At 46.5% G+C, this 18,762-nt stretch overlaps 1 protein-coding gene across 2 annotated transcripts in view; it reads right to left on the bottom strand.

Annotated features, from left to right (window-relative positions):
- The window catches only part of CNTN1 (contactin 1), a 194,639-nt gene that overhangs the window by 72,621 nt on the left and 103,256 nt on the right, over positions 1 to 18,762 (bottom strand). For both annotated transcript variants that reach the window (XM_056573941.1, XM_056573942.1), the window contains exons 4-6: positions 17,802 to 17,928; positions 14,396 to 14,571; positions 18 to 113 (exon numbers count right to left, since the gene is read on the bottom strand). In XM_056573941.1, coding sequence (XP_056429916.1) covers positions 18 to 113; positions 14,396 to 14,571; positions 17,802 to 17,928 — 399 coding nt within the window. The remainder of the gene's footprint in view (positions 1 to 17; positions 114 to 14,395; positions 14,572 to 17,801; positions 17,929 to 18,762) is intronic.

Raw genomic sequence — 18,762 nt, 5'->3', positions numbered from 1 at the left:
AGGCTACTGATCATCACCTGGGAAGTGTGGAGGTGGGTCACAGATCAGCATTACTCCAGTTCCTTCCTTCACTTTTACTGCTGGGCGTTCTTCTACAGGAAATAGATCTAAATCTGTGTGTAAAAAAATGACTGCATGTTAGCCAAGAATACAAAGGACAGAATACATTTAAATACTCCCTCAGTTTATCTTTAGCATATTTTCAGTGGTAGGAATTTTGTTATCTAATATTCTGTATTTTAAACACATGAAAACATTTATTAGACAAAACATACAAAAGAAGTAAAACTTGGAGAAAAGCATGAGCACCAATTTGATACCCTACCCATTTTAATTTTGCTCTTCAACATGAGGGGGCAGAGGTAGCACCGGAACACTTTGTCTACATGGAAAACAAGGGTAACTCCTCTTCACCATCTGAATAATTCCTTTTAGCCCTACCTCTTCCCCTCATGCATCTTTATTTATCTGGAACAATCTTTTAACAATACTGGAACAGACACAGCATTAATGCTGACTTAACCTCTGGATTACGTGACTACCAATGGTTGCTTATTAGGTGTTATTACCAGATTTGTTGGCGCTAGGGATGAGTAAATCAAATCTGACGAATCTGAATTTGCTACGAACTTCAGGAAAAATTTGTTTAGAAAGAATGCAAACATCGCTGCGATTCAAATCGCTTCATTAAACTCCATTTAGTGTGGTCCGGGCTCCAGGGGCAGGGCATGTAAAATGGCGGATCAACATGTGAGGAAATGGAGCAAGGAATCCTGGAAAGGGCAGGAACAAGGGTCGGTGGGATGACCCTGAATCACATGCAGCATGCAGCCTATCAGCAACCAGCCAACCCTGGGATGTCACAGCCCTATATAATTGGCAGCCATCTTGCAGCCACTCACATGAGCATTCTAATACAGAGAGAGAGGGACAGACATCAGTGTGTGTTGCACAGAAAAGCTTTTTTACATCAGCAATTCACCTCCAAGGCCAAATCCAGCCTAAAAGCACCGAAGGGAGTGAGACAGAGAGAGAGTGCAAATTTGGGTGTAGTACACAGCGACTGTGTGTACAACAACTGAAAAGCTAATAGTAGCCAGCCAGTTAGGGTGAGCAGAGCACTAAAAGTATATTGTCTTCTATTAAGTGTAACCTGTTTGTACATCTGTGTGGTGTACCATTTAGTTCCTGCTAAAGTCTTAAGGGCCTAGATACTGTGAAAGGCCAGCCAAGAATACACATTTGCTGGTGTTGTAGACAAATACTGTTTTAAGCATACTAGAGCGTATTGTACTCCCCTCATATACTCACTAAGTATGTCAGGCAGAGAAGTGCCAGTATGTGCACAGAGGAGTGGCAGAGGCCTAAATTCATCAGGCAGAGGTCGAATGCAGACTAGGGGCAAGTGGCAGCAAGAGTCGCAGCGAGAGGCCTGCCGCTGAGCCACAAGGTGGTAGCATGTTTGGCAGTCAGCATGGTGGCAGAAGTGGAAAGCCTGGAGCCAAACATGCCTGGGGTAGACCACCTGCTTGGAGGAAGTGGAACAGAGGCTCCTGGAGTTGGTGGCAGTAGCACTCAATCAGTGCAGATGCTCAATCAGTTGGTGGGAAAATCAGCTACTTGGCAGTGTGGCAGTTTTTCACCAAGCATCCAGAGGATGTTAACCTGGCCACATGCAAGATGTGTCGGCAGAAGGGGAAGCGTGGCCAGGGTCCCAATGTTGGCACCACGGCCCTGCGTCAACATATGCAGCGTCACCATAAAGCGGCCTGGGAGAACCGTGGCTCTGATGTGGTGGTCAAGCCTGCTGCATCAGCCAGTGGCACGCCGCTCCCTGTTTCAGCCAGCCAAGGCTCCACCACCTCATCCAAAGGGAGCTGTGTGTCATACCCATCTTCTGTCGCTCCAGATGCTCCTGCTCCTCCAACTTCGAGTCAGTCATTCCCCCAGCAATCCATCGGCGAAGCCATGTCCAAGAGACAACAGCACGCCCCCACTCATCCAACGGTGCAGAAGCTGAATGTGCTCCTGTCCAAGTTGCTGGTGCAGCAGTCCCTCCCTTTTCAAGTGGTGGACTCTGCACCTTTCAGAGAACTGATGGCTTGTGCCGAACCGAGGTGGAGAGTCCCAAGCCATCATTTCTTTGCGAAGAAGGCAGTGCCAGCACAATTTTGTGGAACAGAAGGTGGGCCAGTCCTTGAGCCTGTCGGTGTGTACCAAAGTCCATGGTAGCGCCGACGTGTGGAGCTGTAACTAAGAGACAATATATGTCCTTTATGGCCCACTGGGTAAATGTGGTTCTTGCACAGCCACAACAGCAACTTGGACAGGTCACTGCTTCCACCTCCACGGTCCTGTGACAGTGTGCGACTACGCCTCCTCATCCTTCACCGCGTCCTCAGCCTCCACTGCACGGACAAGTGTGTGGTGGTGTCACACTGTTCTTCACATGGTTTGCCTTGGTGAACGGAGTCACACAGGGGAGAAACTGCTAAAAGTCATTCATCAAGAAATTAAATCATGGATTAATCCATGAAAACTGGAAATAGGAACCATGGTGACTGACAACGGGAAGAACATCTTGTCTGCGCTGCGACAAGGAAGCCTGAGACATCCGCCCTGCATGGCACATGTGTTCAATATGGTTGTCAAGTGGTTCCTGAAGTGTTCCTAAAGCACACTCTCTTTGAGTTGCAGCGTCAGAATGGTATCCCACAACAAAGTCTGATTTGCACCGTTTCCACATGGAATTCCATGCTCCATATGTTGGACCAACTATACGAACAGAGAAAAGCAATCATCGATTTCTTGATGATCCAAGTGGATAGGGGGACTCCCCTGTGTAACTTAAATTTCAACCAGTGGCTCATACGTGACACCTGCCGTTTGCTCAGGCCCATTGAGGAAGCCACATTATTAGTCAGTCGACAGGATTGCAGGATGAACGACGTCATTCCACTGCTTTATTTACTACAACACATGATGGAAATGATGGCTGGTCAGGGCACTGGAGACATGGAGCCTTCATCTCATGGCCACAAGAGCCCTGTGGGGGCTGAACTAGGAGGAGGGGCACAGTGGAGCACAGTTTAGGTTTCGCAAGATGGGCGGTTTCGCGAGAATGGTCAGAGGACCCAGACACGTTGTGGCAGTATGCAGTGGATATGGAGGCAGGGAGCCCCTCCGAGTCACTTGTACAAATGGCACGATGCATGCTCACTTGCTTGCGTAGTGGCCGCCAAATTGTCACCATTCGGCAGCGGGATGATTTCTGGCTCTCACCTTATTGGACCCTCGCTACTGCCACAAAATTGGAGCCTTTTTTAGACCCACTGAGAGGGAGGACAAACTGACATCCTATGCAGTCAGTTGGCCGATGCCTATCTGCGCCATCGTCAATCCTCTCGCAGGTCTGACTTGGGGGTCCCTGTGTGCTCACCTTCCACTGCCATGGCTGCTGGGGAGGGGTGGGGTGGTAGGAGCAGTACCAGCTACATCAGCAGCAGCCTATAGTTGCTGATGAGTAGCTTTATTCACCCGCATAGTGAAGCAACTCATCAGTAGCAGGTAGACCTGGAGCAGGACCTGAACCAGCAGGTGGTGGCATACTTTTACATGACCATGCCAACACACCTTGAAGATCCGCCGGACTTCTGGCCAGTCAAACTTTTTGGCCGCAACTAGCAGAGTTTGCCCTTGAAAAGCTGTCCTGCCCGGCCAGTAGTGTGCCATCAGAGCGAGTGTTTAGTGCGACGGGGGCCATAGTAACTCCAAGGAGAACTCGTCTGTCCATGAAAAATGTGGAGAGACTGACCTTTGTGAAGATGAATCAGGCATGGATCAGCCATTATTTCCACCCACCAATGCCTGATGCATCAGAGTAGATTGACCAAGGTGCCACACCAATACTTCACAAATATGGATAGTGCAAAACATATTTAAGGTGCTGCTCCCAAGTTACAGACATTCCTCGGCATCAGACCACAAGTAAGTATTGAGGATATGCATTAGCTATAACTTAACTCTTCTTAGGATAAAATATATGTACCCCAAATTTTTGGGAAATCAAACAAAAGGTAAGGTGTGCAAAAAACACCATGTGCCTTCTACACCACCAAGTTTTGATGTGATGCAAAGACCTCTAAAAGGAGGAAGGGGACAACGTATGGTCCATTGTAACCGGTGGGGGTAAAAACTTCCCCTGTAAGGCCCTACTCTCGCATTAATAATTCCGTTCTTGGCAAGTGTTACTCACCCTAAAAAGGGCGGGCCCACACAGGAACCTCTCCCTCTCCCTTTTCACCTACAAACACTGCCGTTTTCCAGGGTTTTTAGGTGAAAATAGGGATTGCTTCCTGTGTGGGGCCGCCCTTTTTAGGGCAAGTAACACTTGCCAAGAAGGGAATTAATAGGGCGAGAGTAGGGCCTTACAGGGAATTTTTTACCCCCCACCTGCCAAAATGGACAATATGTTGTCGCCTTCGACCTTATCGAGGAAAGTGTTACTTGTCTTAAAAAGGGTGGCCCAACACAGGAACCTCTCCCTATTTCCACCTTAAAACCCTGGGAAATGGCAGTGTTTGCAGGTGGAAATAGGGAGAGGTTCCTGTGTGGGGCCGCCCTTTTTAGGGCAAGTAACACTTGCCAAAAAGGGAATTAATAATGCAAGAGTAGGGCCTTAAAGGGGAAGTTTTTACCCCCACTGATTACAATGAACTAAACGTTGTTCCCCCCTTCCACCTTTTAGAGGTCTTTGCATCACATCAATACTTAATGGTGTAGGTGGCACAAGGTGTTTTTTGCAAACCTTTCCTTTTGTTTCATAAAAAAAAATTGTAATGTATTTTATAATGCATATCCTCAATACTTACTTGTGCTGTGCACACCAACACTTTTACAAAAGAGACCGTTTTCTTCTGCCTACCTTCCTCAGCTACTATTCTTATCCTGCCAACTGCCTGATGCCACACATCTGATGCCAAATTCTCCTTTTTTCACCCACCTTAATCACAGGATACTGGTATTGCCACCCACCGCCCCACTACGTCACAGGGTCACTTTCAAGACTCCTGATGCTGCTGATGCCACCTCAAGGCTGTCTCATACTGCCACCATATGTTCTCCACATGCTGCTGCCACCTCCATGCTGTCTCATTCTGCAACTATATGGTCTCCTCATGCCTCAGCCAACTTCAGGCTGTGCCATTCAGACACTATATGGTCTCCTCATGCTTCAGCCAACTCCAGGCTGTGCCATTCAGACACTATATGGTCTCCTCATGCTGCCACCAACTCCAGGCTGTCATTCAGCCACTATATGGTCTCCTCATGCTGCCGCCAACTACAGGCTGTGTCATTCAGCCACTATATGGTCTCCTCATGCTTCCGCCACCTCCAAGCTGTGTCACTGTACCGCCATGTGGTCTCCTCATGCTGCTGGCACATTAAATAAAACTTTTTAGGTTCATCTATTTGAAATCTTCAATTTAAGTGTTAAAAAATATCTTTAATCTTTTCAATAGTGAGGCCCTATAGTCTTGACAGGCTGTTGCCACCTCCACCCTGGGTCATTTAGCAACTATGGAGGAGATTTATCAATCCGTAGTAGATTTTTTTTCCATAAAAAAGTTGCACGTACTTGCGCACGTGCGACTTTTCTATACATGCTGCGACTTTTAGACTTTTGCTTATTCCAAAGCACATTTCTGAAATCTGCTCACGTAGTAATTTTTTTTTTTTACTTTGCAGTGGCGATGTATTTATCAAATGTGTGTCGCTATTTATCAAGAAAAAAGTTGATTCTCCATTTAAAAGTCGCATATGTATTCCTGGTCCAACCTGGCTTACAGAAAGTGCATACATCCGCAGAAAAGGACATTAACACCCACTTTAACAACTGTTCTTGGTCTGCATGATGAAACAAAGCTAGAAGGAGAATAATAAATCTCCTTCTATATGGTCGCCTCATACTGATGCCACCTCCAGGCTCTGTCATTGTGCCGCTCTGCGACAGTGATTCCAATAGCGATGCCTCTAATCTGCCTACTGAATAACAATATTATTTCTCTAACCCAGCACACTCCCTATGCGTGTTACAGCAAGGCAAAGTGTTCTACGCCCCTATTGAGGCTCTCTGTAGGCCAGAAATAGTCATTTTTAATACAAATCCACCACGAATAAATTCGGACCGAACCAAATTTTTTCGGAAAATTCGGAGAATCGGCCAAATGGAATTTTTAAAAAATTTGCTCATCTCTAGTTGGCGCAATCATTATCAATTGGACTAGTCATTAGAATTTGTTGTTATGACTTTGTCCATGTAGCAGCCACTTGTTGACTGTAGCCGTTACATTTGGTCCTTTTGGATTTTTGATCATATTTTGTTCGGTTTATTGTTTTTAATAAGTTATATTTTAGCTGATTGTTGTAACTTTGTAACATAGCAGTGCCAAATCTCTACACTACTTCTCGACAAAAATGTCATACATGCCAGATACCTGATGGCTTATCACTCTGATAAGAAAAGGTTCAGGATAGGAGAAGAGTGTCTTATCATTGGAGGTCAGACCTCTGGGACCCCTTGTGATCTCCAGAATGTGTCCCAGAATCTTTCAGCTGCATAGAGGGTGGGGTCGGATTGTGCTCCTCACAATGTTAATGGGAGCGAGGTACTGTATCTCCGATGCTTCCATAGAGAAATGCATAGAGTGCCTGATGATCATATACCTGTGGGATACAGGTCTCTGTTTTGGAGACTGTGGGGATCCCAGAGGTGCCCCCACCATGTGTTTAGACACAAATTCTCTTTCCTGTGGATATGGGGTAAGGTGTTAAATGCTGGAGTACCCCTTTATACGCCAACATGCCTGACTTTTCTCTCCCTTGACATAATTTTTGGGCTGAAAGTCAGGAGGGCCCCATACACTTCAGGAAATCTTTCAGTGACAGAAATGTTGTGAACAAAAGGCTTTGAGTCCACATTTTTGGATGGCTGCTGGCAGTGTTTGTGCAACCAATATAAATAGTTAACTGGAAGCACTAAGAACTAATACCTCTTCCGTTCCCATTAATCTCTCCGAACCGCTGCTGGTAAAGAGTGGCTCGCTCTCTTGCTGCAGACAAGGATCTTGGAGCCTGCTGTTTCTGCAATTGGTAAAGCCCCAAGTGTCAATCCCTTAACCCCTTTTACTTTACCTTTCTCTGTTGGGCCAGTGACTCTTTCTTAATAGATTTGGGCTTCATGGTTCACCCTGTTGTATAGTTTGTAGTGTATGTACTATAATTCCAAAGCAAAGTGCCATTTCCATGGCAACAATCTTCTGGGAGCACTGCCAATGACTTCATGATGCAATGTATTTGATATATTCCTTAAACCTTACAAGGAATAACAGCACAAGGGCTCAATCATTTCTAGCACAGGAAAGTCCAACCTGTTCCTTCATTCTGCCCAAGTACTTTTTGCTTCCTACACACAAAATTTAATGGACTGCACATCATTGCTGGTTATATGGAAACATGGTGACTCAATATCCAAAATGTAAAAAATAAGTGCAAAAGATTAATAATAATTATACTAAACATAGCATTATAATAGTTTTTGCAGGTGTTTGCACACCTTGGTCTTGTATTTGCATTAGGCTGTACAGTGTTCTCATATAGGCACTGCTGTAAAAGCACAAACTTGAATTTCATGCTGACATACAAATTGTCACGATGCCGGCTGGCAGGTGGTGGATCCTCTGTGCCAGAGAGGGATTGGCGTGGACCGTGCTAGAGGATCGGTTCTAAGTCACTACTGGTTTTCACCAGAGCCCGCCGCAAAGCGGGATGGTCTTGCTGCGGCGGTAGTGACCAGGTCGTATCCCCTAGCAACGGCTCAACCTCTCTGGCTGCTGAAGAAAGGCGCGGTACAAGGGAGTAGACAGAAGCAAGGTCGGACGTAGCAGAAGGTCGGGGCAGGCAGCAAGGATCGTAGTCAGGGGCAACGGCAGAAGGTCTGGAATCACAGGCAAGGAACACACAAGGAACGCTTTCACTGGCACTAGGGCAACAAGATCCGGCGAGGGAGTGAAGGGGAAGTGAGGTGATATAGGGAAGTGCACAGGTGTAAACACTAATTGGAACCACTGCACCAATCAGCGGTGCAGTGGCCCTTTAAATCGCAAAGACCCGGCGCGCGCGCGCCCTAGGGAGCGGGGCCGCGCGCGCCGGGACAGAACTGACGGGGAGCGAGTCAGGTACGGGAGCCGGGGTGCGCATCGCGAGGGGGCGCTACCCGCATCGCGAATCGCATCCCGGCCGGAGGTGGTAACGCAGCGCCCCGGGTCCGTGGAACCGACCGGGGCGCTGCAGTGAGGGAAGTGTAGCGAGCGCTCCGGGGAGGAGCGGGGACCCGGAGCGCTCGGCGTAACAGTACCCCCCCCCTTGGGTCTCCCCCTCTTCTTGGGGCCTGAGAACCTGAGGATCAGACTTTTGTCCAGGATATTGTCCTCAGGTTCCCAGGACCTCTCTTCTGGACCACAACCCTCCCAATCCACTAAAAAAAAAGTTTTTCCTCTGACCTTTTTTGAGGCTAAGATCTCTTTGACAGAGAAGATGTCCGAGGAGCCGGAAACAGGAGTGGGAGGAACAGATTTAGGAGAAAAACGGTTGAGGATGAGAGGTTTAAGAAGAGAGACGTGAAAGGCATTAGGGATACGAAGAGAAGGAGGAAGAAGAAGTTTGTAAGAGACAGGATTAATTTGACACAAAACTTTAAAAGGACCAAGATAGCGTGGTCCCAACTTATAGCTCGGGACACGGAAACGGACATATTTAATCTTGAGTTGTTTACAGAGAGCCCTCCAGAATTTAGACACAAATTGGACGCCTCTATCCGAGACGATCTGTGTAGGCAACCCGTGAAGACGAAAAATGTGTACAAAAAATTGTTTAGCCAACTGAGGCGCTGAAGGAAGACCAGGAAGAGGGATGAAATGTGCCATTTTGGAGAATCGATCAACGACCACCCAAATAACAGTGTTGCCATGGGATGGGGGTAAGTCAGTAATAAAATCCATACCAATCAGAGACCAAGGTTGTTCGGGGACAGGTAGAGGATGAAGAAAACCAGCGGGCTTCTGGCGAGGAGTCTTATCCCGGGCACAGATAGAGCAGGCTCGCACAAAGTCCACCACATCAGTCTCTAGAGTCGGCCACCAATAGAAGCGAGAGATGAGTTGCACAGATTTCTTAATGCCCGCATGACCTGCGAGATGGGAGGAGTGACCCCATTTGAGGATCCCAAGGCGTTGGCGTGGAGAAACAAAGGTCTTTCCTGGAGGAGTTTGCCTGATGGAGGCTGGAGAAGTGGAAATCAGGCAGTCAGGAGGAATGATGTGTTGAGGAGAGAGTTCAATTTCAGAGGCATCTGAGGAACGAGAGAGAGCATCGGCCCTAATGTTCTTATCAGCAGGCCGAAAGTGAATTTCAAAATTAAATCGGGCAAAGAACAGAGACCACCTGGCCTGACGAGGATTCAGCCGTTGGGCAGACTGGAGGTAGGAGAGGTTCTTGTGATCGGTGTAAATAATAACTGGAAATCTTGATCCCTCCAGCAGATGCCTCCATTCCTCAAGTGCTAATTTAATGGCTAGAAGCTCTCGATCCCCGATGGAGTAGTTCCTCTCCGCCGGAGAGAAGGTCCTGGAAAAAAAACCACAAGTAACAGCATGCCCGGAAGAGTTTTTTTGTAGAAGGACAGCTCCAGCTCCCACTGAGGAGGCATCAACCTCCAATAGGAAGGGTTTAGATGGGTCAGGTCTGGAGAGCACGGGAGCCGAAGAAAAGGCAGACTTGAGTCGTTTAAAGGCGTCTTCCGCTTGAGGAGGCCAAGACTTGGGATCGGCATTTTTTTTTGTTAAAGCCACAATAGGAGCCACAATGGTAGAAAAATGTGGAATAAATTGCCTGTAATAATTGGCGAACCCCAAAAAACGTTGGATGGCACGGAGTCCGGAGGGGCGTGGCCAATCTAAGACGGCAGAGAGTTTATCTGGGTCCATTTGTAGTCCCTGGCCAGAGACCAAGTATCCTAGAAAAGGAAGAGATTGGCATTCAAACAGACATTTCTCTATTTTGGCATAGAGTTGATTATCACGAAGTCTCTGAAGAACCATACGGACATGCTGGCGGTGTTCTTCAAGATTGGCAGAAAAAATCAGGATATCGTCCAGATATACAACAACACAGGAGTATAGGAGATCACGAAAAATTTCATTAACAAAGTCTTGGAAGACGGCAGGGGCGTTGCATAGACCAAAGGGCATGACCAGATACTCAAAGTGTCCATCTCTGGTGTTAAATGCCGTTTTCCATTCATCCCCCTCTCTGATGCGGATGAGATTATAAGCACCTCTTAAGTCCAGTTTGGTAAAAATATGGGCACCTTGGAGACGATCAAAGAGTTCAGAGATGAGGGGTAGGGGGTAGCGGTTCTTAACCGTGATTTTATTGAGACCGCGGTAGTCAATGCAAGGACGTAGAGAGCCATCTTTTTTGGACACAAAGAAAAATCCGGCTCCGGCAGGAGAGGAGGATTTACGGATAAAGCCCTTTTTTAAATTTTCTTGGACGTATTCAGACATGGCAAGAGTCTCTGGGACGGACAGAGGATAGATTCTGCCCCGGGGTGGAGTAGTGCCCGGGAGGAGGTCAATGGGACAATCATAAGGCCTGTGAGGAGGTAGAGTCTCAGCTTGTTTTTTGCAAAAAACGTCCGCAAAGTCCATATAGGCCTTAGGGAGACCGGTTACATGAGGAAGCACAGGGACACGGCAAGGTTTACTGGGAACCGGTTTTAAGCAGTCCTTGGAACAAGAGGGCCCCCAACTCTTGATCTCCCCAGTGGACCAATCCAGGATTGGGGAATGGAGTTGAAGCCAGGGAAGTCCAAGAAGGATTTCAGAAGTGCAATTGGGGAGGACCAACAGTTCAATCCTCTCATGATGAGATCCGATGCACATTAGAAGGGGCTCCGTGCGGAAACGTATAGTACAGTCCAATCTTTCATTGTTTACACAATTGATGTAGAGGGGTCTGGCGAGACTGGTCACCGGGATGTTGAACCTGTTGACGAGAGAGGCCAAGATAAAATTTCCTGCAGATCCAGAGTCCAAGAAGGCCACAGCAGAGAAGGAGAAGGCAGAGGCAGACATCCGCACAGGCACAGTAAGACGTGGAGAAGCAGAGTAGACATCAAGGACTGTCTCACCTTTGTGCGGAGTCAGCGGACGTCTTTCCAGGCGGGGAGGACGGATAGGACAATCCCTCAGGAAGTGTTCGGTACTAGCACAGTACAGGCAGAGATTCTCCATGCGGCGTCGTGTCCTCTCTTGGGGTGTCAGGCGAGACCGGTCGACCTGCATAGCCTCCACGGCGGGAGGCACAGGAACAGGTTGCAGGGGACCAGAGGAGAGAGGAGCCGGGGAGAAGAAACGCCTCGTGCGAACAGAGTCCATATCCTGGCGGAGCTCCTGACGCCGTTCGGAAAAACGCATGTCAATGCGAGTGGCAAGATGGATGAGTTCATGTAGGTTAGCAGGGATTTCTCGTGCGGCCAGAACATCTTTAATGTTGCTGGATAGGCCTTTTTTAAAGGTCGCGCAGAGTGCCTCATTATTCCAGGATAATTCTGAAGCAAGGGTACGGAACTGTACGGCATACTCGCCAACGGAAGAATTACCCTGGACCAGGTTCAACAGGGCAGTCTCAGCAGAAGAGGCTCGGGCAGGTTCCTCAAAAACACTTCGAATTTCCGAGAAGAAGGAGTGTACAGAGGCAGTGACGGGGTCATTACGGTCCCAGAGCGGTGTGGCCCAAGCCAGGGCTTTTCCAGACAGCAGGCTGACTACGAAAGCCACTTTAGACCTTTCGGTGGGGAACTGGTCCGACATCATCTCCAAGTGTAATGAACATTGGGAAAGAAAGCCACGGCAAAACTTAGAGTCCCCATCAAATTTATCCGGCAAGGATAGTCGTATTCCAGAAGCGGCCACTCGCTGCGGAGGAGGTACAGGAGCTGGCGGAGGAGATGATTGCTGGAGCTGTGGTAGTAACTGTTGTAGCATAACAGTCAGTTGAGACAGCTGTTGGCCTTGTTGCGCAATCTGTTGTGACTGCTGGGCGACCACCGTGGTGAGGTCAGCGACAACTGGCAGAGGAACTTCAGCGGGATCCATGGCCGGATCTACTGTCACGATGCCGGCTGGCAGGTGGTGGATCCTCTGTGCCAGAGAGGGATTGGCGTGGACCGTGCTAGAGGATCGGTTCTAAGTCACTACTGGTTTTCACCAGAGCCCGCCGCAAAGCGGGATGGTCTTGCTGCGGCGGTAGTGACCAGGTCGTATCCCCTAGCAACGGCTCAACCTCTCTGGCTGCTGAAGAAAGGCGCGGTACAAGGGAGTAGACAGAAGCAAGGTCGGACGTAGCAGAAGGTCGGGGCAGGCAGCAAGGATCGTAGTCAGGGGCAACGGCAGAAGGTCTGGAATCACAGGCAAGGAACACACAAGGAACGCTTTCACTGGCACTAGGGCAACAAGATCCGGCGAGGGAGTGAAGGGGAAGTGAGGTGATATAGGGAAGTGCACAGGTGTAAACACTAATTGGAACCACTGCACCAATCAGCGGTGCAGTGGCCCTTTAAATCGCAAAGACCCGGCGCGCGCGCGCCCTAGGGAGCGGGGCCGCGCGCGCCGGGACAGAACTGACGGGGAGCGAGTCAGGTACGGGAGCCGGGGTGCGCATCGCGAGGGGGCGCTACCCGCATCGCGAATCGCATCCCGGCCGGAGGTGGTAACGCAGCGCCCCGGGTCCGTGGAACCGACCGGGGCGCTGCAGTGAGGGAAGTGTAGCGAGCGCTCCGGGGAGGAGCGGGGACCCGGAGCGCTCGGCGTAACACAAATGCATATAAATCAGTGAAATGAATGCATCTGATAAAAACATCTTTATTTATCAACTGGATATGACATTAGGACAGAGATATATGAAAAAGATTAGATGATATATGATGCATATTTTTATACATGTTATTCTACCGTATTTTTTGCCGTATAAGACGCACTTTTTCTTCCCCAGAACTAGGGGGGGAAAGTTGGTGCGTCTTTTACGGCGAATACACACCTATCGCGGCGATCCCTGCGGCCATCAATGGCCGGGACCTGCGGCTAATACAGGAAATCACCGATCGCGGTGATGCCCTGTATTAACCCTTCAGACGCGGCGATCAAAGCTGACCACCGCGTCTGAAGCGAATTTGACACTAACCCGGCTGCTCAGACGGGCTGTTCGGGACCGCCGCGGTGAAATCGCGGCATCCCAAACAGCTTACAGGACACCGGGAGGGACCATACCTGCCTCCTCGGTGTCTGCTCCATGCCGGGATCCCCTGCATGGCCGGCGCTCTCCTTCGACGTCATCACGTCGTTGCGCACGCCGTCCCGTCATTCAATAGGAGTGGCGTGCATAGCGACGTGATGACGGCAACGGAGAGCGTGGATCCCAGGGAAGAAGATGTCCGTAGCGTCGGGAACACCACGGGGACGCGGCGACAGCGATGGAGCGACATCCAGGGCAGCGGTGACGGGTCCGGAGCGGCGGGGACACGTGAGTATTACCTCCTATACCAGTGGTCTTCAACCTGCGGACATCCAGATGTTGCAAAACTACAACTCCCAGCATGCCCGGACAGCCGTTGGCTGTCCGGGCATGCTGGGAGTTGTAGTTTTGCAACATCTGGAGGTCCGCAAGTTGAAGATCACTGTTGGGTTCAGAATCTTTTTTTTCTAGATTTTGCACCTTTAAAATTGGGTGTGTCTTATATGCCGATGCGTCCTATAGTGCGAAAAATACGGTACTTAAAATATTTTGTTTCAAGAATAAAAGGTTTATTCTCACATTGCTTAAATAAAGGAAAGGTAAATACTGTTCCAAAGCCTATTCTACTTAACTGTCCCATAAGTATATATGCTTGGCTTGGTTGAGGGTACATATCATTTTTTGGGGGTTAAAGAGAGAGTGGCTGCCAAGTATGTACAACTTGATAAATATTAAAATACAGTAATAAAGAAAGACAAGCAATAGATAGTGATGGAGATTTAGCAAAAGTTTTGTAAAGGAAGAGTGGTGCAGTTGCCCAGCGCAACAATTAGATCCCAGCTTTATTTTTTCTAAGGCCTTTTTAAAAATAAAAATTGGAATCTTGTTGCTACGGGCAACTGATCTGCTCTTCCACTGCACAAGTTTTGATAAATCTCTTCCACGTCTATATAATGCATGAATATAGACAAGATAAACATGAGTGGTTTGACATTTTATGCCTCAACGTTGTTGGCAAAACTACATGCAATGAATTACTTACATCCAAAGTTTAAGTTGGCTTCCATACTCCTGACTGTTCCATATTCATTCGAAACTATACAAACATATTTCCCAGAATCTTTAGACTTTTGTGGATTGCTGATAACAAGGTTTCCTCCTATCATGCTGTATTGTGGGGAATTTAGAAGATCAATTTCCCAGTTGTTGTATCTCCACCTAAAATAAATATGCAAACCAACATAGTAAAAAAAACGTATAAGGCTCGGTTCACATATGTCCAGCATCCGGCATAGGTGAACTCAGCATAGATTTTGACGCAACTGATGCCACAACTGATGACAAGTCATCATTTGTATGACCTCCGGTGTCCATTGTTTCTGAACGGCAGACAGGGGAATGCAGAAAGCTGCGTACCCCTGTCTGGTGCCCTCTGGCGTGTCCTACAATCCGGCGCCAAATTGAGATGCTGGATGATTGTGAACTGTCCCATTCAAATGAATGGGATCAGTTCTAGCATCAGTTTACCTTCGGTGTACGCTGGAGGGAAACTATGCCGGATGCCTGATATATGAAAACCCAGTCTAACAAAACAGACAGACATAAAGACAGACAGACAGATAGATAGATAGATAGATAGATAGATAGATATGAAATACTTAGTGAACAGATAGATCATGACATGTAGCTGCAGGCATACGCCAGTAAAATATTTAGTTTATGTACAATGCCTAATTTACAAGGCATTTGGAAAGTTTTCAGACCCTTTCACTTTTTTCACATTTATGTTGTGGGCTTGTGCTAAAATTAAAAATTAAAAAAACTTTCCCAGATCATTCTGCACTAAATACTCCATAATGAGAATGTGAAAACAGAATGTTACAAGTTTTTGAAAATTTATTGAGAAGGAAAAACTATAATATTGCATTGACAAGTATTCAGACCCTTTACTCTATACCTAGTTAAAGCACCTTTGACAATGATTACAACCTACAGTCTTCTTGGGGATAAAGCCACAATGATTGCACACCTGGGTTTGGGGATTTTCTGCCATTTTTCTCTGCAGATCCTCTCAAGCTCTGTCAGGTGTGATAAGAACCATCGGTGGAAGCCATTTTCATGTATCTTTAGAGATGTACAATTAGGGTCAGGGCTCTGTCTGAGCAACTCAAGGACATTCACTGTTGTCTTGGCTGTGTTCTTAGGGTCATTGGGGGGAATTTATCATTGTCTGTGTAAATCAAGTTCTTTTTACCCCTTTTGGCTACGTATGTACGTCAAGTGTACTTCCCCACATTAATAAAGAGGTGCACCTTCTTCATAAATAGCAAAGTGGCTTAGATGTAAACAAGTTAAATAAGCGTGGTCTGGGCTTGTGTAAAATGGTGCAAAAAAAGTCACAGTTGACAAAACCCTGATCACTGCAAAAAGCTACATTTTAATTGTTTTTTGCCACACTACATTTTAATTGTTTTCTTGAATCTTCTTAATGCATTACGCAAAAATGTGTAACTTTTTATCACCAAAAAAAAATCATAAATCCCTACTGTTGCCTTGTTGGAAGGTGGATCTTCAGCCTAGTCTGAGGTCCAGAGCATTAGATTTCATTAAGAATGTCTCTGTACTTTGGCCCAATACAGCCTGGAATTGAGGCCAAAAGAGAACCTTTCTTTTCACAGTCTGAGAGTCATTTAGCTGCTTTTTATGCAACCTTTAGATGGGCTTTCCTGTCTTTTATTTTGGAGAAGCTTGTTCCGGGTCATTTGCTATAAAGCCCAGATTGGTGGAGTGCTGCAGTAATGGGTCTGAAAGTTTCTCCCATCTGCACAGATAATGTTTGAAGCTATCTTATGGATTTTTAGGTGGAGAATTGAAAGAGTTATGATTTTTAAATGGTAAGGAGGAAACAATAAAAATGCAAAAACTGAAAAACGCTGAGTCCTTAAGGGGTTAAGAATAATGGAGGCTACTGTGCTCTTGGCAAATGTTAGTGCAGCAGAACTTTTTACACACCCTTCTCAATATCTGTGGCTCCACACAGTCCTGTCTCTGAGCTCTACAGACAGTTATTTCTACCTCATGACTTGCTGTGATATGTATGCATTGTCAGCTGTGAGACCTTATATAGACAGGACAGTGTCTTTCCAAATCCTGTCTAATCAACTAAATGTACCACAGGTGACTGTAATCAAGGTGTACAAACATATCAGAGATGATCAAGAGAAATGGGGACTCCCAGGGCTATAGTTTAAAGGGGTACTCCGGTGCTTACACATCTTATCCCCTATCCAAAGGATAGGGGATAAGATGCCTGATCGCGGGAGTCCCGCAGCTGGGGAGGCCCGCGATCATGCACGCGGCACCGGAGCGTGTTCATTCACCGGAGCGTGTTCGCTCTGGGTCTGATTACGGGCCCTCCCGTAGCTATCACGCCCCCTCCCGTAGGTTTGCATTGAGGGGCGGAGCGTAACGTCACACAGGGGGGGAAACATGACGTCACACGCCGCCGGCCCTGTAGTCGCCTGTAATCAGACCCGGAGCGAACACGCTCCGGGGACTGATTACAAACGGGGTGCCTCGTGCATGATCACGGGCATCCCCAGCTGCGGGACTCCCGCGATCAGGCATCTTTTCTCCTATCCTTTGGATAGGGGATAAGATGTGTAAGCACCGGAGAACCCCTTTAAAGGGGTTATCAATCATAAGGTGATTTTAGTACGTACCTGGCAGGCAGTAATGGACATGCTTAGGAAGAACCTGCGCTTGTCTTGTGGCTAAATTGCTATGTTGTAGGATTACCATAATACTGTGGTTAGCTTTTTGTGAACTGGTATTTCCTGTTTTTTGACTACGAATCCCATAATTCCATTTTCCTCCCTTCCACACATCAGCCAACCCACCCATTGAAACATAAATGAGCTGCATCCATTCAAAAGACCTGTGGTTTTCAATCAGGGTGCCTACAGCTGTTTCATTAGTTGCAGATTGATCTCTCTCCCACCAAGCGATCGCTCCACCCATTGAAGCAGACAGGCTCCCTGTCATCAGCTGACTAGTGAGTCAGGCCACATTGCAACCTGGGAAAAATCTGAGACAACAGTCATTTGTATGCTGTTAAACATAAATATTGGGGTGAAAATCACATAAGAACTGTGAGAAAACCGTCACACAGGTACAGACACTATATTATGAACTACACTAACTTTACAGCCCCTGTAGAATAGTCAAATAAAATAAAAATTCCTGGAATACCCCTTTAAGCAAAGATCTGAATACTCATTTTTAGTAAGTAAATTAACATAGTGTCTTAATTTCTATTTTTAAATTCTAATTCTTGAGTAATGAGAATAGAATGATGGAGATTTTTTTTTCATGACAAAGCTGCAACATAAAATGTAAAAAATGAAAAGGGTGTAAAAATGTTATGAATGCATTGTATCCCTATTTACCTGTATGTGGGCATTGGGTTTGCTCTGGCCCTGCAGTTCATTGATATCTTCCCATCTGAGGATTCTTCAGCATGAATAGTGTCAATAGGCTGCTCTTCAAAAACTGGTCCATATCTTTTTCCTTCTTCTAAAATAAGAAAGACATTGATTTATTTTAGGACACACTTTCACAATGATATGATGCAGATGAAAAACAGGCTACTGTAGTACGTTATGAAGCTCTGCTAAGAATACGTATGATAACAAGCTCGTCGACTTTTGCTTATGGCAACCAGAAAATGTATTAGTACAGCCCTGGGATTAAAAAAGGCTGTCATTTAGGATCAAAGCAAATACAAAATGCAATATATTACCACGTTTCTGCAGTTTTTGCTTGTAAAACAAAATGATCTTAGTCAATACTGGATACCTAGTTCTTTGAAGAAATGCAGTAATAATTTACACAATACATGGTTCCCACAGCCACATGAAGCATTAGTTATACCATCAAAATTATAAAAAATAAAATCTATGAAACCTGACAAACACATTATTATTCAATGGGTTCCATAAGGTTCTGGAGGTAACTGTCATACAAGGTACCAGTAATGTGTTTCTTTGTTAAAAAAAAAAAACATCCAATACAACCTTAGCTTAGTGAAAAAGTGTTGTCTCTAGTAGCAACTTATGGTACCTGTCAGTATTAATTCAGATGACTGGAAATATGGAAATATGAATGTCATTGGTTACCATCATTTTTACAATAAAGTATCGAGAAAATTATGTGGATCCAATGACAAGAGCGAACACCAAAAGCAATTGGCATTATCCTGGTTTAATACCAAAACTCACTTTTTCCAGAAAATAATAGGCATTAGCAGTTGGCCAGTTGTCTGGATCAGTCATAACTGAATAACATCTGCAGAAAATGACTAGGATGCAGATGAATTTTGTGGCATTCCTCAATGGTATATGAATTGTG

The sequence above is a fragment of the Hyla sarda genome, chromosome 4 (genome assembly GCF_029499605.1).
Source record: "Hyla sarda isolate aHylSar1 chromosome 4, aHylSar1.hap1, whole genome shotgun sequence".
NCBI lineage: Eukaryota > Metazoa > Chordata > Amphibia > Anura > Hylidae > Hyla > Hyla sarda.
The sequence above is the reverse complement of the archived record's forward strand: the minus strand, read 5'-3'. Positions and strand labels throughout refer to the sequence as shown.